The 21,047-nt window shown below is 39.8% G+C and overlaps 1 protein-coding gene across 1 annotated transcript; it reads right to left on the reverse strand.

Moving 5' to 3' along the window:
- Positions 1–8,751: 8,751 nt before the first annotated feature.
- On the reverse strand, positions 8,752–12,538 carry LOC143618833 (ABC transporter G family member STR2-like). The gene is made up of 3 exons (XM_077090916.1): positions 12,089–12,538; positions 11,166–11,890; positions 8,752–9,742 (listed from the first exon to the last, which is right to left on the reverse strand). The coding sequence occupies exons 1-3, from the start codon at positions 12,527–12,529 to the stop codon at positions 8,761–8,763; spliced, it is 2,148 nt and encodes a 715-aa protein (XP_076947031.1). The 5' UTR covers positions 12,530–12,538; the 3' UTR covers positions 8,752–8,760.
- Between the last annotated feature and the right edge of the window lie 8,509 nt (positions 12,539–21,047).

A 21,047-nucleotide genomic window follows, 5' to 3' on the forward strand; every position in this document is an offset into this window, starting at 1 on the left:
CTCAAGGACAGCAAACCCAAGTTACACAGGCCATTTTAACCCAGCATAATTGATGCAGCCCATTCAAGCCCAACCTAATCCTCTCAATCAAGTTCAAGGAGATCAAGCCACTTAAGGTGCTCAAGGATGAATGTTGTATGTTAATGAATCCAAGTAATCAATACCTAAGAATTTAAAGTATTTATCGCTATCCTTTTATTTATTTATTTTTTTTTCATTTGTCTTTTCAATAATTCCTTGTATCCAAAATTTTCAGGATTTATGTTTTGTCTATTTTCAAATACTTCGATCAATTTACATGATCAATCCAGTTATAGTATTTTCCTCATTATTTTTTTGTATGGTTGCTATTGCATTCATTTTACACAATCTAGTAGGCTATCTATGACCCGCAACGAAACTTAATTGTTTACTCATAACCAGGTGATAGAAGTCTCATCTATTCAATATTTTCATGATTTTCTCAAATTTTACATCTCAATGCTCATATTGTTTGTTTTCATACATCTCATCAAAATTAGTGTGGCTTTATTCAAATCGATATTCTCAGTATTTAAAATTTGTCATTTCGATCCCGGAAGTTTAAGTTGATTTAAAAGTCTTATTTACTTCAGTTGTTCTACAAGTTTTGTTTGTTTCATTTGATATCCTTAAACTTTAAAAACATTATATTTTTCTGTTTTGAAAGTTCACGTGTCTTAATTCATTATTAAAATTTTATCATTAAAGGTTTTATTATGTACCCATAATAAAAAAAAATTGAACCTTCACTAAAAAAATGAACTAAGCGGATCATACGACGATCTAAGTAATTATGGATGCATACGTAATTAACGAAATCCTCGCATGAGAATCATGGTAAGTATGGTTGTATGTCGAAACTCGGAACTTATGGGCTTTGGATAACGGTACAAATGTGATATGATATGGGTATGGTGGGTACGCCGCTGGTACATCCTATATATAAGTGTCCTTGTTATATCTTATTTTGTAACGTTTTTTTGGAATCATTCGAAGGTCTGCGTTATGTGATTTTGATATAGAAATTGTTTATTTTATTAAATAATTTCTTTTATAGTTTTTCCTTAATTTCGAGACGAAATCCCAAAAGTAGGAGATATTTTAACATTCGTCATTTTTCGAAGCCAAAAACCGACCCGTTTAAAAGCCAAGGTTATTAATTTTCAACTAAAATACTTTACTATATTATATAGTTCTTAAAAGATCAATTAATTTCATTTATGTAACTAAAAGGTTCTTTTCATAATTTACCAATGTTGAATTATATTTATATAACTATATTATTATTTTAGTAAAAAAAATAAAAATAACAATATAATAAATATCATGGACGGGAGGTCCATGAATGTTTTTTTTTTTTTGATATTTTATTTTTATTTATTATTATTGTTACTCAAAATTTTTCCCCAAAATTTCCTTAAACTTTTTATCTAAATACCCCCTCCTCTTACTCATTAATCTCTACCTCTCTTCCTAAAAATCATTCTTCCAAGTAAGTTTTAATTTATGTTCTTCATACTTTCTTATTTTCTTTTTGTTATAATGGTCACACCTTAACAAATTCTTAAATTATTGAGGCTTTTGTATTGTTTAATTTAGTTTGATTCAAGAACCATAAGGATTTTGATGATACATGATCAAACATATTGTATTCATCAAACCACAAAAAGGTTCATCATTTTTCTTCATCAAAATCCATTCCAAAATACAACATTCTTATTTTCAACGTTTCAGATTTGACAGCAAGAATGATCTTCAAAGATTGAGCCATATCAAGCTCATAACAAACAGGAATGATGCAAGACCAAATTCTATCATTAACTTTACTGAGTTATGGTTCTAATGACTATTTATTTGTATTTTTATTATTTCATATGGATTCACAACCGTTATTCCAAAATTAGTGCGCAGATATGTACCCTTTGTGAAGATCGGCTATTTTACCCTATCTCGGGTCTGAATATGGGCAAACTTTCTAAAGACAATTTGTTTCTTACATGCTAATTTAGTATACTGGAGATTGTTTATAATTTTTGAGAATTTATTGATAGTTTTAAACATTTATGCAATCGGTGAACAGAAATTTGTCCAAAACTGATTTCGTTTTCCTTGATTCTTTTTCAAACTCTAGTTATGTTATTTCAATAAATATCTTTTTCTTTGACCTTTATTTATCAAACACATGCTAAAGAAGCTCTATTTACTTGTATTTGGGGATTACTCATTAGGATTCACCCAAGCTTAACCAAGATCTTAATCTTTCAACTCACCAAATTCAAGGTGAGTAATTCACGCCCCTTTTTCATGTTTAATTTTGGGGGTAACATGCGTACCATATTTATCAAAATTTTATTTATTTACGTCTATACCTCATCAACCACAGTTCGATAATATGTGTTTATGGATTTATTTTTCATTGATGACATGCTATATGGTTATGTATTTATTTTTATTTTTTGATGGTTGGGCCACCTCATCCTCATCAAGTATGCATACCTTTCCCCGGTATGCTGGCTTTGTGCTAGTTAAAAAGGTTCCACATCTATTTTGTTTGGTAATCGTTATATATCATCATTGTTGTGATTGTTTATATTCACATACGAATTGTTTGTTTTACAAAATGATAATACATCCAAACTTGTGTATTGCTCACTCAACTTTATGTTGATCAAACTTTATTTTTACACATGTTACAGGTTTTGCTAGTTGAATAATTAGAAGTTCGAGAAGACATTTAGTTGAACTTTAGGTTGTTGAAGAAATAAACAATTTATTTGGATAATCTTTGTAGTAGAATTTATTAGTACATGAAATTTGACAAGCGCTGGGAGTTGAACCGACGAGTCGCTTTGTTTGGGTATCAGATACAAAAGACAAAGAATGGAAACAAGAAGCTTAACGAATGTGCATGTGTGTGACGAATGAAGAGCTTAAGGAGGATTCATTCGTTATTATGTGCATTCATGAAAATGGCATTGGAATGCAAATCAACGAATGGGAAATCATTTGTAACGAATGGTATGATCTTAACGAATGAGTATGTAAGCAGCTTAACGAATGTGTTAGTTCTAGTAACGAATGCGGTCTTAGTATATATAGTTCACATATTAGTTACACTTAGTTAGTTACAACAACCAATCTTCTTACGAGACACATATTTTAATGATACTCTACCGAATTTATAATAGAGCTTCAACGAATTAATATTTACCTATTGTCTACGTGCTCGGTCGTTTTTCGTTCATTGATTAGTACCGAAACGCACCGAAACAAACACCGTGCATTTTCAGTTTCGTAGATCAATATCGAGTTTATCGATCCTCATCAGGAAAAACAAGTGGTATCTGTTGCTCGTGATACGTTCGTTCGTGTTCTTCGTGTTAATTTACTGCTTGAACAGATTTTGGAAGATTTATGAGATGAATGATGAAATAGATGACATATTCATGTTCCAAATGAAAATCCAATGCATAGTAATGTATTTTGGTAGTTCAATTGACCGTTTAATCAGAATTCGCCATGGGTAGCCATGGATGAAGCTTTGACTTGCAGATTAAAATTGACATGGATTTATTGTATTGTTGATAAAATTGATGGTTGAATCAGATTCCTGTTGTAAATCCGAGTATTCGTGTGAAATCTGGTGGTTAATTATGAAACTTTGATCAATCTTCCATTGCTAGAGCTTGAAGATATGAGTTTTCCGGCGATTGTAACCCTTTTTTCGGGCGAAAATTGGTTTTCTGACTACAGTAACCGCTCTAAGGGCTCATTCGTTAATTTAAACTCATTCGTTAACGGAGGTTTAACGGATGAGCTCATTCGTTAAAGGGTTTAACTGTGAGATTCATTTGTTATGTGCTTATTCGTTACAGAGATGGACTCATTCGTTATCAATACTCATTCGTTATTTTTTTTCTGACATCCATCAGTTGCATAGCGAATGAGGAGTAACGAATGTTCCTATTCGTTCAAGATTTAACGAATGTGGAAGGTTAGTTATTTATAACGAATGTGATTCACTTGTTTAAGGGTAACGAATGAGGACAAGGTGCCATTCGTTGTATACTGTTGTAGAGAAAGAGGACAAAGGATAACGTATGAGGATAAAAAAATTTTGGTGACATATTTTCCGGGAAATTTTCTTAAACGAAATTTTTGGGGATATTTCAAATATGCAGGGCACTCTTCTCAAAAATTTTGGTGACATATTTTCTGGCGGACTTTTCATTCATATCGAGGGGCTGAGGGGGAGTTATCCGATTAAGTTAAAGAGGCTTTTATTGAAGATTTTAGAAGATTTGTTCAAGACCTTGCCGAATTTGTCAAGAAAAGGGGGAGATAAAAACTTCAAGGAGTTCACTCGATTGGTATCTTCCTATGTTTGCAAGGATTTCTTGAAAATTACTGCAATTCAGGTGGTAATTCATGATTGCAAAGGTACGTTTGATTGAGTTCGAGACTTCAAGTATTCTTAGATTCTTGATTGATTTGTTCGAGATTGAAACCTGACTATGTGGGATACGAGTGTTTGTCCATTTACTTCTTTCTGAGGGACTTTGATCTTGACTATGTTGGCTACGAGTATTCGGCGGATTACTTCTGTTGAAGGGGATAATTCTTGAATGGGTTGATCTTGTTGAGGAATATATGGGTCTTGTTATTGGAACTCTGAATCATATGCCCAAAACAGTAGCGCATCCTAACGAATGGGGTGCCGAAGAGCTTCAAAGAGTGATAATATGGGATAAACGATATCGAGAGAATGAAGACCGAAGTGAAAGATGTTGAGTAATCGGGTTGGTCATGAAGATGTGTGACGAGGTCAAATGTAAAGACATTTTTACTTTACCAGTGCTGATAGATAGCTGATGACTTGTAGTTGATTGCTGATTGTTGAAAGATCAATCCATATCATATGCCAGTTGGATGATCAGGATGATCACCTGGACATGCTTATTTGAGGGGGAGATCTAATATTAGATGCTACAAGTTGTTGGTTTGCTTACAAAGAGTTATATTTTGTCTTTGCACAAGCCCGAGAATCATCAGCCAATGGGGAGTTAAAGTATTACGGCTGATGATTTGCAGTTAAATTATTCATACCTAAAGTAATCAACTTTAACGTATTCATCGTTAGCGTATTCAACGTTAACGTATTCGTCGCTAAAGTATTGGATGCTAAAGTATTGGAAAGCATTCGACAGCTACGGAAAGGGGGAGTCTGTTATTGCATATATTTGGTGTCCACAGTTGTTCGAATAGGATAGGGGTAGTTTAGTCTTTACATTTAATGTATAAAGGCTCATTCGCTAAGTATGTTTAACGAATGAGGCCTCATTCGTTAAAAACTAGGGCTATTCGTTAAGGTATACCCATTCGCTAAGGGTGTTTAGCGAATGGGGGGTCATTCGTTAAGGGGAAGCCTCATTCGTTAGTACTGTTCTAACGAATGAGAGGCCTCATTCGTTAATACAGTTTAACGAATGAGCCCTGCCTATATATAGGCCTTCCATAAAGAATTACCTAGAGATCCGTGCCATATTTATTCATTGTAAAGTTATGCTGCCGGATTTTCTCCTCACCATTAATGTATCATCCTCCATCATAAAGTATTCCTTTAACGTATTGATTGATCACGAACTTAACGTATCAGTATAGTGACTATATCAATAGGCTTAACAGCGTTTTACAGTATCGATCATCCTTTAATGTATATTGTCTCGTTTACAAATTGGCGTATCCTATGCGACTAGATCTTGGCTCGAATAATGTATTAACACCATCGTCTCTGAATTCCAACGGTCCCTTACGATTTTGAGGAGCTGATCTGACTGAATGATTATCGCCTCCTCAACCTATCCGGTTGTTTTTGTTTTGCCCTTCATAAAATATTTGGCCGTGGTAATTGTGAGGCTTGAAGTTCTGGTAGGATAAAGGATCATTGTTAAGGGTAAGGGGTTGTCTCTGATTCTGTTCACCACCACAGTTTACTCAGTTTCGGTGTTGGTTTTGACTTTGACCGGGGGGTGGTGGTGGTGGATCATTATGTGGGATTGGGTATTCTTGATTGGCGGGTTGGTCTTGGTTTTCGGGTAGGTTAATGGTTGGGTCTTAATTGTATAGTTGACTCATGCATTCGGATTTGGGTTTTGATGATTCAGTATCGGACTGTCTATTCAATCCTATTTTGTGAGCTGCTCGGTTTCTCTTAGCTGTTTTCTCAATTTCTGGATCAAACTGTAGCGGCTCCTTCTTCTTGAATGCCTCGTATGCATAAAACTGACAGATTACCTACACACACAAAAACACTGACACCCCGTGTAAAACTGACAAAAAAAATTAAACTAAAAACTGAAAACAAACAAACTAAACTAGCACATTTCACGTTGATTCCCCGACAACGCGCCATTTTAATCGATTCCGAAAGGTCAATCAAAAACATTTAAAAAATTGCCTTTACTAGCTAGGGCAAGCAAGGTGTCGAATCCACAGGGAATCAGTTGAAAGTGCTAATCAAGTTTAATGCTTTTTAATTAATTATACTAGGGTGGACAAATGATGTCAAGCAGCTTGAATAATGACTTAATTGTAAAACAATTTGAGAAAACAGTGACTAACACTTTAGGTTCGGGATATGCAATAAACTGATTGACGATAATTTATACCAATTGGGAAATCACATAGACATGATTCTTTTACTAGACTAGATAAATGATTACTAGACATAATAGTTTGGTTATGATGATTCACAGAACTTACTCCAAAGAATTTACACAACTGAACACAGTCTACCTAATTACCAGTTCATTAATACAAAACTAAGTATCTATCAATGATTAATGTAAAACGTTCAAATGATGATAAGAACTTAATCCTAAATGTTGATGAACACAAACCAAATAATTGACGATAAAACGAAAGTCCTAGAGAAACAATTGTTTAATCCGTTCCAATAAAAAATATGGATTCAATCAACCAAAAGATTAATCAAAACTAAATCACAATACATGTAATGTTCATAAAATATAACCAGTTCATATGCAAGCCCTACAACTGAAGTGGTCACGAGTGGTTTAGCCTTGCCTCTGCATCATGATTAACTCGATTACGGATTAGAAGGATGAAACTATGGAAGAATTGGTGATTAGAAGGTATTAAGATGATGAATCCAAGCCTCGAAATCGTCCAAGGTGGCGAGGGTATGAAGAATAATTGATCTTAAGGTTTCTTAGTCTTAAATATTAAGTTAAATAATAAATAAACCCAAAATCCCCGTTAGCCCAGCTGTACGCTACCGCTGCTACAATAATAGAAAACCGTTTTTTTCATAACATCTTCATTCCAACTCCGTCTTCCTTCACGTTTTCGGCCACGTCTTTGTATTTCAATTCTATATCTTATAATATATCATTACTTTCATTTCTGCTCCATCCTAAATACTCCAAATTGGTTTCTTTAAGCCCTGATCACCTACAATCATAAAATCAATCAATGTACTCATGTTCGATACATATAAACAATTGAATAACACCATATTAAGCACTTAGAACACATTTTTTCACCCATGCATCAATATAACAACAACAAAAATATATAACTAATGCTAACTGATGGTTCATGAAAGATTCAAAGCTAAAAGAAGATGTTACATACCACCGAGGATGATCGTAATGGGAAGGTAATCATTTTTTTTAAATGTATGTGATCATACAAATATCCAGAGAAGTGGAGAACCTAGGAGACTTCCAAGAATAATTTATTGGGAATGGTTACTTAGGAGTTACGCTTTAAATAGAAGATGGCTAATCGTATGAGGACCGACATTTTATATTGGTATCACCAGGAATTCAACAAGAAGAAAATAGAGATCGAAGAAAGTGAAACTAGCGAGCAAGATAGCAAGGAAGAAAAGCTTATTAGTTGAAGAATTATGCAAGAGTGATGATGATGGAGAAACTAAAATCAAGAGGAAAAAAAGCTATGGCAGGATGGAAAGATTGGATGCCAAGTTTAGGGGAGGCATTGTTGCAAATTAAACCTTGGCATCTGAAAACATTGGATTGTTTTAGTTGTACTTGTATTTTGTCATTTAAGCATAGATTATGTAATAGTTAATTGCACCGGTCATATGCAGGGGGTGAAACTTATTGAGGGGCAGGGTGGCCCCGTCCCCTTGTTCTCTTGCGCAACAGTGTAAATTAACTCGTTTTTCGCCATAAAATTTGTATACATGGTATAAATTTACCCGTTCGTGGCCGAAAATCTAACCCCCTCCCCCTTGTTTATGAAAATTTTCATACAATTTGAGTTCCCCCCCCCCCCCAACCCTCCCACACATACATTTCGTCCAAGGTTCGCCACTGAACTCATATAACAGTTACTTAACCCGTCGATCAAAACCATGGTCACAAATAGCCAGTGTAATCCCATTTGTATTTTTTTTTAAAGGCGGAATAAAAGTAACCGTGCCAGTATTTTATGAGTATGTTTTGGTGTTTGTAAACATCTGCAAGTTTTGTGTTTTTTTTTGTTACCACCAAATCTCAGAGTCTGTTCGCATGGCCAAATACAACCGTATGATCAACTTCACATGTTATACATGTATATCCTCATATATAATAAGATTAAATAAAACAAAACCTGCAATAATATCAATCCATTCAAGCTAACATTCCTGTTTCTGAACATGTTGTTCTTATTATCACCTAATTCAAGATCACCCTTTTCTTACAAGACTTATGTCCTCTGGTTCTTTGAAGCAAAACGAAGAACGATATAAAAGAAGATCCTATACAGGACCGCCCATCCCAACATTATGTAAACCTTGACCCATTTCTGATCCTTTCCATGATAAATGTTCAGTGACTTTAAAATATCAATTCCAGTCACGTTTGTCCCTAAAAGTGTCTGACCAAAAACTTCATCCCTCTGATACTCGTTTATCAAAAGCCCCTCATACGGGTATGTCATTGTCGAAACCTTATTCATCCAACTCCAATAAGCAGGAATATCGTGGCTATTCAAGAAATAACCACAAAACAAGAAAAACAAAGCGGTAAAAGCAATAACCACCGCATACCCGAGAATATAATTGGGGACAACAGAGCTTACAAACATCACAAATGAGTTTGTGGTGAGGAGAGAAACATAAAGGATGACCAAGAAATAAATAAAAGGGCCTTCTAGCTTTAATGCAAACCATGTGATAACCGCATATGCCGCAGCCTGAAGTAATAAAAAGGGTAGATAGGTTATTAATCCCGCAATCGTGTATGATGATGCACGATATGCGTTATGAGAAGTCTCCCGAATGAATATAAACCGTTCCTGGATAAATGCAGGAACGGCATCATTTGATGAGAAGAATAATAGGGAAACTGTGAAAATAAAGTAGCTGAGGCGACTGGTTATTCCTTGCATTGTTCTTTCGGGTTTCAAGAACAAAGTGGCCATCATGAACCCCATGATGGTCAACACCATTAGCCGTGAAAGAAACAACTCCGGGGTCCTTCGGATGTTTATGAAGTTTCTTCGCATGAGAACCCATGTTTCTTGAAAGAAAGAGTTTGCAAATTTGGGACCTAAATGGCTATATTTTGAAGCATTTGGTGCATTGTTTGGGGTGAGATAGTCATCTTCATTGACTGTGTAGTCACTGCTATGTGGAGTTGGGGTTCCTGCTATAATGTCACTTGAGTATGTGTAGCCGGGAGATGCACTGTATTAGAAGCAACAGAAAAAGTTTCAGAAATTTAGATATTAAATTTTGGGAAACACTACTGACTACGCTTCACTTGTATGACCGTTTCAAAAACAACATAACGTTAGAAGTAATTTGAAAAGAAAAAAACAATATACTTATAAAACTGATGATTTAAAACAAAACTAGTGAAATATCCTAAGAAATATAGTTGTCAAATGCTAAAAAGGATAATGTTTATATCGATTAAAAACTATAGAAACTAGTAAGGTCAAGGTATGTTAAAAAAAAGAAGACACCAACATGTGTTTTTATCAATCCAAGAAAAAAAACATCGGTACCGATTTCTTTATCGGTTATGTTCGTCACAAAATTAATAGCAGAACAACAAAAGAAACAAACTACGTCTATAGCTTTTTTTTAATCAAAATTAAAAAATAAAAGCTTTGTGTTAAATTTTAAATTGTATAACTTTTGAAATAAAAATAAAAACTTTATTGATTTATATTTTGGCCAAACGTTAAGAGTAAAACTTTTGTGTTCAATAAGAAAAAAAAATAATGCATTAATTTAAATAAAAAAAACACTTGTAGTTAAACTTTAAAAAACAAAACTTTTTTTTTAATGTCTAGAAAAAAGAGAACTTACTATTAATAAAAATACTTTGGTGTAACTTGACAATGATAATATACACCAGCAATGTTAATGTATATGAACTATGAAAAATATAAATATACATTTTATGAAAAGATATCACCCATTATACATATTATAAACTTCAGCAAAGATGCTTTTAAATTGAAGAGTGCGGCGGTAAAAAAAATCGTCTTCTTAAAACTAAAAAAAATTGGTTGTCGTCTTTGTAAAGACAACCTTTTAATGTTAAAGTAAGAGCACTACCTTAGAGAAGTGGAATTTTTTAAGACCTAGAGGGGTACCCGTACTAACACAACAAATAGACTTGTCTAATGGGAGGTTTGGATGCATTATTTCAACCTCTTAACTTCTCGAAAAAGGTGATTACTCATAAAATTTTAAATTATAACTTATCCCCTCAGACTTTTTAAGTAATACAAACACCTTATACAACTTATATTATTTTTTTTAAAAAATTTTATAAGTTGGGTAAATTAAGCAATCTCAAACAATCCCCTATATAAAGGAGTCTATTAGAACAAAATGAATAGATAGAATGAGATTTGAGAATGAAAAGAAAAAGGAAAAAAAAAATGAAGAAGAAGCTTTAACTCCAAATCGCCGATTTCAAATAAAGGCAGTGCAAATGGACTCAACAGGCTGGTAATGTAGTCGGTTTAGGTTCGGCCGATGGTCCGGTCTGATTTTTAAAGTTGCTAGTGGGTTGTTCTCTATTGTGTAATTATTATTTTTGGGACACAAAAAACTCACAATTTCATTAAACTGATAAATGAATAAACCCTACCTCGCAGGACGTTGTGTTTTGTGATCACTTCGCTTACTTGTAGGAGTGAATTTAATGGACTCCATGATTCCACTTTGGCTCCATGATTTATTAGTATTCCAAGGGCTTCTTACACTATGATCAAAACCATTTTCTTGATCTGACCGCCCAACGGTTTGTAGGTGAAGCCTCTTTCCAGAGGCGCCTTGGTCATGGCTCGGTTTGCCTCGTCGCGGTGGTGGTGTTGGAGACGGAAGGATAGTCGAAAATGACAACTCATTTTCGTAAAGTTTAGGAGGTTTCATACCCGTAAGAGCAAATTCAGCCATCGCATCGACTCCATATTCAGATTGATCATACTGTTGAATCACATCAATTAAAAACTCTATAGGGTTTTCGCCTTTTGGAAGTTTTCGGCCCATGCGGCCTAGATAGAGCCCCACGTCTTTCGGGGATCCTTGGTACATGAGTTGGCCGCGAGCCAATATAATCAGGTGGTCAAGGAGAAGCAAGATACGGTGTGAAGGCTGATGGATGGTCAGAACAACTGTGCTTCCGGTTCGGGCAATGTCGTGAACCTTCTCGATCACGCTTTGTGCACTAGTTGAGTCTAAACCTGAAGTGGGTTCGTCAAGAAAAAGCAAAGACGGTCCGTGGATGATGTCTACACCTATAGACACCCTACGACGTTCACCCCCTGAAACCCCTCGAGTTCCTTCATCCCCGATGTATGTGTTCCTCGCGGTCTACAATTACACAATTTAATCTGTAAGTGTTGGTGTATGTACCTTCAGTTGGTTTAATCTAGCTGATTGTGTTATCATGATTCTAAGATTAGTTATATTTATAGAAATCAATTTTATCATCTACTGTAACCAATTTGCTAAAATCATATTGATTTTTGTGAAATTGTTATATAAATGAATATATGCTAAGATTCTTACATATAAGCCGAGCTGATCGATCAAAGTCTCTACACGCTGCCTCTTTTCAGACCGTAGGATTGACCCTAACCGAAAATCAGCCGCAAACAATAAAGTTTCATAAACCGTTAGCATTGGGAAGAGCCGATCGTCCTGCATGATGTACGCTGAAGTTCTCTTGATCAGGCTCGGGCTCATCTCGTTCCCATCCAATGACACCTTTCCCTTGAGACTGCCACTAGCAATCCGCCCGGCTAACCCATCCAAAAGAGTGGATTTACCCGCACCACTAGGACCCATAACCGCGGTGATGCACCCTTTTGGTGCATAACCTGTGATCTTATTCAACAAGTCAGCTTCTTGCTTCTCCCATTTTCCATCATCACACTTCTTCCTCTTCATCACCGTATAGGTTAGGCTCATGAATTCTAACCCACCCGTAAAATTCATGGGCTTCACCATATCGATCACCGTATCAGGGCGACTGCCCCTATAATTATGATTCATTTTGAGAGATCTGATATCGAACTTGATTCTATATTTCTTCAAGATTTTTTTACAAAACCTTCTTAAATGTTGAAAATTTTTATGAAGATGAAGTTGAAGAAGGAATTAAAAAGGCTTCTTTATTACAGTTGGATATGTGCATAGAATGATTAGGAGGCAGTTCCAAAGCTTCATTGTTTTATCCGTTACCAACAAATTTCTTGTTTTCTTCATTGCCTGTTTTTGTTACTTTCTTAAAAAATTACCCGCACTAGTTGACAATATTTGGGCTGTTCTAAATGGCTGTCGATAATGAAAACTACGCGATTTTGATAACATCCGCGACGTACGTTAGAAAGAATATTTGTGACAGCATCATTTTCACCGATTGTTTGTTAAAAGTACAAATGAAAAGAAGCAAGTATTTCAACTTCAGATGTAGCTGTCAGCAATTTATTTTTCTAGTGGGGTATTTATGATATTTTGGCAAAAACATTTGGATGTTGTGAAATGGAAGAAGGCAATAAGGTGTTGACACTGAACATATCTTTTATAAATTGAAGCTCTCTTCTAACTTGTTCTGTAACAGGTTTGTTGGCTCAAATTGTTGTCCTTAGATGATATATATGCCAAGGAAGTGTTGGCATCAGAATAATTACAAGGATGAGAGATTTGAAATAATCAAGCAAATACTCTGATTAATATCTGAAGAAACGTGGATCGACTCACTGGTAGACGATCTACTTTCCTCGGGTGTGATTATGCAATTTCACCGATGGTTTCTCTTGGATCTGGGTTCTTCCACCTACAAAATGAACAGCACCGTCAACTTACCCCTCAGAAAGGGACAGAGGGGTCCTCTTTGGGGTAACCCTCCGGTGTGAGAATAAGTATTTTGTGGAGAAGATAATGATGTGTGTAAGGAATTCTGAGAGTATTGCTTAATAGCTGAATACTCTGTGTGATTGTGTTACTGGATGTAACTGACTGTGAGTGAATGTAATTCAATATGATTGAATGTGATATTACTGGCTGTAACTGTCAATGATTGAGTATCCATCCTTGTGGAGTTGATGCTGTATTTATAGTGCTAGGGTTTCCACTGATTGGGCTCAGCCTTGTTGGCCTCCTCCAATCACTCTGCGCCACGTGTCCTCTGGGACACCTGGCGCTTTCTCGTTGGTTGTAATCACGTGGTAGCACTTGTGTCATGCTGAGTTGTCGACCTTTCATTTGGCAGCTGTCAACATCAGCATATTCTTATTCCTTAAAAAGATACCTTCTGGAAGGTTGTCTGACGTGCACAATCAGGGTTGCCCTAATCCTGATTTGGATAAGGATGATGTTGATTATGTGCATGTGTGATACGCGCCAATCCTTAGGATGCGCGAGGTCTTCTCTTTATTCTCACGCGCAGATGTTTCATGCGCAGATGTGATATGCGCCGCGCGCTAACGCGACGCGCGCATATGTGACGCCTGGGCATATGATGCCTGAGCATATGTGGTGCCTGGGCATATGATGCCTGAGCATGTTTTGTATGCGCCATGCGCATATGTTTTGGCTTTGTGCCTTCGTAATGTCTTGGTTTCAAGCCTGTTGTCTATATCTTGTGGGTTGACCCGCCTTGCTCCGTGTTGAGGCGGGTACATACCTCTTCAAGCCCCCCCAGTCTAATGTGTGTCTTGTCTCGCGCGAGCGAGGTAAGATAGAAGTTAGACTAAATAGTTTGCTCTTTTAATAGGTGTTTTGTCTTTTTCTTCTTATTATTCACCGTTGCGCGAAATTCTATCCTCTTGGGTGCAAACGAATCGTCCCTGGACGTGGTTGGTTGTTGCTGACGTGGGTCAGTGATGGAGACGTGTCAGACCTTTTCGTGTGCTCGAGGTGCTACAGTTGCCTTTCGTGTCCCCTCACATGCTGTCAGGGACACGTGTCGCGCTTACGTTGGTCCGTTCCTGCGAGTGGTGGCGCGTGGACTCTGGCAGCAGCCGTCTAGTTTCCTTTCATGTCCCCTCACACAGTGTCAGGGACACGTGTCGCGCTCGCATTGGCCAAGACCTGCGAGTGGGGGCGCGTGAGGTCCGTTCAGCAGCAAAATTTCTCTCTCCTGGGCCTATAAAAGCCAGCCCTTAGAGTTTTTTATCCTTCATCTTCTTGTTTATTCTTCTGAGCTTTTCTTTCTTTTGTCTTCTGATTATCTTTGTTCTGCTTCCCAAATATCTGTTGTTCAGAGGCATCATTTGTTCTTTGTCACCGTTGTATGTCTGATAGTTCAGACAACACGATCACCCCCATACCTTGCCGTAGAAAATCGTTAGTAATGTCTACATTGAAGAAGACCGGCAAGGGGAAGAAGGCTGCTGAGGGCTCATCGGAGGAGGTAGGGAGGACCAAGGCGGTGAAGAGGTGGAATGAAATCCCCTGCAAATTGAGGCAGTCTGATCTTGACCGCCTTATCACCTCTCAGGGTTTTCCCACCCTGTTTGGCTGCATGTTGCCTGGTGCCGGGCAAACGGCGGCGGACCCGCCTACCGGCTATATATCCCTATATAGCCATTTTTTTCACCCACTGCAACTCGTCTCCCGATGACAAGGTTTGTGGGTGCACTGCTTCAGTTTTATGGGATTCATATATCCCAAGTCCATCCGTTTGGACTCGTGCGCATGACTCACTTTGAGTTTATGTGCAAATCCCAGCGCGAGGAGCCCACCCCTCGGCGCTTTCAGTATTTTTACAAGCCCAAGATCCAAGACAATTGGTTCTCTTTTATTCCTCGCAGTCAGAAGGTGAAGTGCTCCACTGTTTCATTCAAGAGCCTTCATGACTGGTCTGAGAGGTTCTTTTACATAAGGGCTGGTGTGATCCCCATCCGCATGACCATGCGCGCGATTTCTTCTGCGCCTGCGGATGTGGGTGTCCTCAAGAACCCAACTGGCGCCTGGGTTAATAAGCTGACCGCTGATCCATCCCCCGCCAAGAACATTTGTGAGGAGGCGCTGGTGGGGGTTGGTATGAGCAAGAGGTGGGCGGACAGCGCGCTTGAGCCCGTTATCCAAGTCGACGGGTTATGTAAGTTTTATCTCATTGCTTTACTTCTGCGCTTATATAATTATTTTTGCTGAACTCATTTGACTTGTTTTGTGCAGTCACCAAGGAGTATATCCATGCTGCCTATGATGAGCACATGGAGGGTGGCTCCGTCGCGCTTGGCGCTGGGGAGGTTGGTTTCCCGGATCGCTTTGATGACATGTTCATCCCTGTTGATCTGGGATTTGTCTTCGACAGCGATGCGCCTGGTAAGCCTTTGTACTTATTCATTTTTCTTTATAAAACCAAATTTTGCTAACACTTGTGTTGCATGTATTGTAGATGCGCTGGAGAACTACGAGCTGGAGCTCGCGGAAGAGGAGGAGGAGGAGGAGGCGCCCCAACTAAATCGTAAAGCTAAGGGGAAAACTGGCGCAGGGGCCAGTAAGAAACAGAAGAAAGATGTTGCCCATGTTGTTCAGGATCCTCCTACTCGGGCGGGAGGATTTGGGAAAACCCAGGAATTTACCACCAAGGTTTCCTTGTCTTCCCTGCCTCAAAAAGTGGGCAGACCTCCTGTCCATCTGAGGCATGGTGCCACTACCTCCTCCCTTCGCGCGGCTGAAACGCCCGCGACAGGTAAACTTTGCTTATCCTTTATGTTTCTATGAGCGCGGTCCTTATAGGATTACTAATGAATCTTGTCTTACTCAAATGTTTGTAGAGCCGGCGACAGCGTAACAATATGCCGAGGCTGCGCCGGAGGTCGCTTCGAAGTCCCCCGTTTTACCCTCAAAAAAGGGTAGAATGGACTTCATGGCGATGTTTGCTGCGCGAACGGAGTTGTGCCTAGGTACGTATTGCGCTCTTTTTTTTCTGACTTTCTTTTAGATCAAGTCCTTAACCATTTCTTGTTGTTGATTTTCATAGAAGCCGTAGCTGGTGCACAAGCTTCTGGCGGCACTCCCGGCGCCGTTCCCAGCGCCGTTGGCTCTGCTCCTGCTCCTGCAAGCGATGAATCTCCCCTCATCGGCATTACTAAGGAGCAGGAGACCGTTTTGCGCGCTGACTTGGCGGCGTCGAGACCTCCCTCACCTCCTCCTGCACACAGCCCTCCCAGCGAGACCGATTTTGATTCTAGGTCGCAGGAGAAGAGGCCTATTTCAGAGGAGGGTGAGGAGTTTGAAGTTGAAGACTCCGCGGGCGCCCGCGCCAGCCCTGCTGCGCCACGAGGTTTCGCGGCGGAGCCTTCTCGTAGGGCTGGCGATGACTTTTCTGCTTCATCCCCGCAGGTATAGGTTATTTTTTGTTCCGCTGCGCGGACTTCCATCTTAGTTTTTTGATAACTTAGATAATTACTTTGCTTTTGCAGGAATCCGATCACATTTACCGCCCGAGATGGAATATAACTGAAGACAGCACCTTTCAGTCCATGGGTGTGTGTGCGGAATTCTGGGCTCATGCTGTGCCTCCAACTGAAAGGAGGTTCCAGGAGGTCCGCGCTCGCGACGACCTGCTCAACGACCATATGTTTGCTGGGTCGGCCTTCTTTGCTGCCTCCCAAGAGCTTCGCTTTGATTACGTAAAAGTACGTGATGCTCTTGCGGAAGCCAAGCAAGAGGCTAAGGTGTCTGCTTGGCATCTTTCTGATGCTCGCGAGAGAGCTGAGAAGCTCCAAGCCGAGCTCAGCGAGAACAGAGCCAGTGCCAACAGCGCCTTCGTGAAGCACGGTCATGAGCTTCAGGCTGCGCGGGAGAAGCTGCAGGCGGCGGAGGCGGACGCGACCAAGTACTCACGCCGAGCGCACGACTTGGAGCTTGAGGCGGAGGCGCGTGACGAAGCTCTTGTCCAGTCCATAACTGAAAAATCATCACTGGAGAGTGAGGTTGCGCGCCTGAAGAGGGAGCTGGCGGCCGCGCAGGCCGACAAAGATGAAGCCCAGGCGACGGCAGCGTCTAGCCAGGAAGCACTTGATGCTGCGCTGGTAGAAAAAGAAGAAATCTTGGCGGCAGCAGCGTCCGATAAAGAGGAGCTAACCAAGACCAAAGAAACTGTTGAGTTTTTAAACTCTCAGGTTCCTGCCCTCGAGACGTCTGTTGCTGACCTCGCGCAGGATCGCCAATGGCTGATCTCACAGGGCATGACTCGTTGCGCTTACGCGATGAAATACTCAAACGAGTTTCAGGCCCTGGTGATGGATTGCAATGCTGCCGCGCGCGTTGTGGGCCGAGCTGAAGGGTTCACGGATGGTTATGAATATGGCATGTTGAAGAAGAACCCATCCGAGTACCCTTATCAGAGCAACGCTGCCAGCGCGGAAATGACCGCGATGGGGGAGAAGTACATGAACACTCCCATTCCCATCCTTGCGCAGGTATTTTAACCTTAATAAGATTGCCTTGACTTATTTTCTAAGTCTTTTTGTACTCATATTTTTGCCTATGATTTGCAGATATCCGCGCTTGCTGACCAGCCCGATCTCGCCGCCCTAAAGAAATTACTTGATGAGTGCGAAGGGGCTGGCGGCGACAATGGCGCGGAGAATGCTGGCGCTGCTAGCGGGTCTGGCGTGGCCAAAGGATCCGCTCCTGATACTGTCATGGTAGAAGACTCCATTCAAGATGAAGAACTTGACTATGGTCAGTTTGGAGATGAAGAGGAGCAGGCTGCGCCAGATGCCGAGGGCGATGATGAGGGTGATGAAGAGGCTAATGTCAACGTGGAGACTTGAGAAGCCCTTCATGTTTTTATTTTTATTTGTAATTTGTATCTCATCTTGTAAACTTGTAAATTTCAATGCTTCTGAATGAAATTCTGTTTTTCCCTTCTTCGCATCTTGCGCATTCCCATTCATCTCTTTATATCGCATGTTTGTTTGTTGAATATGAGATATGCTTGCACGTTGGAATAAGAACAAGGTTGTAAGGAATTTATTATACTTAATCCTTGTCATATTGTAAGTGATATTTTCATATCTTGATTATGTTGACACGCTCCTTGGCGTTTTCATTATTCCTCTTTTGCGCTTCGTTTTCGCGCATGGAATTATGAAATTTTTAGCCTTTACGTGTCAATATGTGTTACTCAGATATCCATTACATTTTCATGCGCGACCTCGACCTGAGACCTTAACAACTATGTTTTGGCATTTGCTTTGCCTTAGTTGTGTTAAGGTATTTTTATGGTCAGGGTGCGCAGTATGTAGGTTGGATGTTGTGAGTGATTTGAGCTAAGGCTCACATTATTGGGCTAAGGCCCTGACGTTTTAGAGTTAAGACTCTTTAAAGCGTTTGCGCATGTATGTTTTACTTCGTTTTATTTTGTTTTGATGTCAATACACTGTTGTCATATTGCTCAAAATTAATAAAGGGAAGTGTGAAACATGTATGCAAAAGGTAGTAGAATTGGGCTAAGGCCCTGACGTTTTGGAGTTAAAACTCGTTAACGCGTTTGAGCTTGAAGCTCGCGCATGTATGTTTTACTTCGTTTTTATTTCATTTTGATGTCAATACAATGTTGTCATATTGCTCAAAACTAATAAAGGGAAGTGTGAAACATGTATGCAAGAGGTAATAGAATCCATATTAAGAGAAGATAGCGCGTATCATTATTCATAATGGCTTAAAAGGCCTTTATTACAAACTTGATATTTTTTACATGAAACATTTTCTAAGCTGTGCTGCGTTCCATGCGCGCGGGATCTTCTTTACATTCAAATCTTTTAAAGCATATGCGCCTTTCCCCAATTCTTCTGAGATTTGATAAGGTCCCTCCCAGTTTGGGGACATTTTCCCCGGGGGTATCGCGCGGCTAGCTTCATTATTTCGAAGGACAAAATCATTTTTCTTAAAGTGGCATTCTTTCACACGCTGGTTGTAATATTTTTCCAGTTTTTTCTTGTACTTGGCTTCACTGATAATAGCTGCCTCTCTGCGCCCTTCAAGTAAGTTGAGATCCAATCTTCTTTCGCGCTCGTTATCAATTTTGCTCATCATGAGCACTCTATGGGATGGGCATCCAATTTCCGCTGGAATCATTGCCTCTGTTCCATAGGTTAGGCTGAACGGGGATTCGCCATTGCTGGTTTTGCTTAATGTCCTGTGTGCCCACAGGACATTAGGTAGCTCTTCGACCCAAGAATGGGATTCTCCCTCCAACCTTTTCTTCAGCCCATTTAACAAGCTTTGGTTCGCGCGTTCCACTTGTCCATTCCCCTGAGGGTGATAAACTGAAGTGAAAATTTGGTTGATGCGCAATTCCTTGAGCCAGCTGGATATCTTCTTATCAGTGAATTGTTTGCCATTATCGCTCACAATTTCCATGGGCAAGCCAAAACGGCATATGATGTGGCTCCAGATAAACTGCTTCATCGCTTCGGCTGTTATTTTTGCTAGTGGCTTCGCTTCAACCCATTTTGTGAAATAGTCTACTGCCACTACCAAAAATTTTACTCGCCCAGGCGCTTGCGGTAGGGGACCCACAATGTCGATTGCCCATTTGTGGAAAGGCCATGCGGAGGTCACCGGAATCAAGTTGTTTTTTGGCCGCATGGTGTTTGGCGCATAGCTCTGACATGCTTTGCATTTTTGGATCTCTTTTAGAGCGTCCAAGTACATGCCAGGCCAATAGTAACCTGCGCTCATTGCCTTGGCAACTACCATGCGCGGGCCAGCATGTATTCCACAGATTCCTTCATGTATCTCTCTGATCACATAGCTTGCTTCCTCAGCATCTAGGCATTTCATGAGCGGCCCAAGATAAGAGCGTCGATATAATGTACCATCAAGCAGTTCATAGTTCTGCGCGTTGTGTCTTATCTTCCTCGCTTGTGCGCGATCATCTGGTACCTTTCCCTCCTTCAAGAATTCCATTATTGGAGTTATCCATGATGAAGGGGTTGTATGAGTTACCAGGACAGACTTCGCTACCACCGACGGGGTGCTCATTACTTCTACCCTGACATCTTTGCCAAAGTGATCAAAACTGGTTGATGCCATCTTACTCAGCGCGTCTGCAGATTTATTTTCACTGCGCGGAATATGAATGATTCTGAAGCAGTCAAATTGCTCGATGAGCTTTTTCGCCTGCTCTAGATATAGAGGCATGGTGTTCTCCTTGGCATCATAAAGGCCATTGACCTGTGCTGCTACCAAGTACGAATCAACATGGGCCTCTAGCTTTTTAACCCCGAATTTGTGCGCGATGCGCAGGCCAGCCAGCAGGGCTTCATACTCAGCCTCATTGTTGGTGCTTTTGAAGTCCAACCTGATGGAGTAAGTATATTCTTGATTCTCTGGATCCACCAGTTTTAGGCCTGCGCCGGACCCTTCGTTGTTTGAAGCTCCGTCAGTGAACAATCTCCAAACCTTTTCTTCATCACTGGCTCGCGGAGGTTCTACCTCGCGCTGAGCCTCTTCGATTTTTCCTTCGGGGACCTCGGCAATGAAATCAGCCAAGATTTGT

The sequence above is a fragment of the Bidens hawaiensis genome, unplaced genomic scaffold, assembly GCF_021521415.1.
Source record: "Bidens hawaiensis isolate Kalapana, Puna unplaced genomic scaffold, B.hawaiensis_p1.1 tig00000284_1, whole genome shotgun sequence".
Classification (NCBI taxonomy): Eukaryota; Viridiplantae; Streptophyta; class Magnoliopsida; order Asterales; family Asteraceae; genus Bidens; species Bidens hawaiensis.

Bases quoted from the DNA above. Each gene is read 5' to 3' on its own strand.
- LOC143618833 (XM_077090916.1), bottom strand. From the start codon at position 12,529: ATGGTGAAGCCCATGAATTTTACGGGTGGGTTAGAATTCATGAGCCTA. The intron at 11,891-12,088 runs GTAAGAATCTTA...GTGTAATTGTAG, and splicing joins TCGATCAGCTCGGCTTATAT to ACCGCGAGGAACACATACAT. The intron at 9,743-11,165 runs GTAGGGTTTATT...CTTCTAATACAG, and splicing joins AAAACACAACGTCCTGCGAG to TGCATCTCCCGGCTACACAT.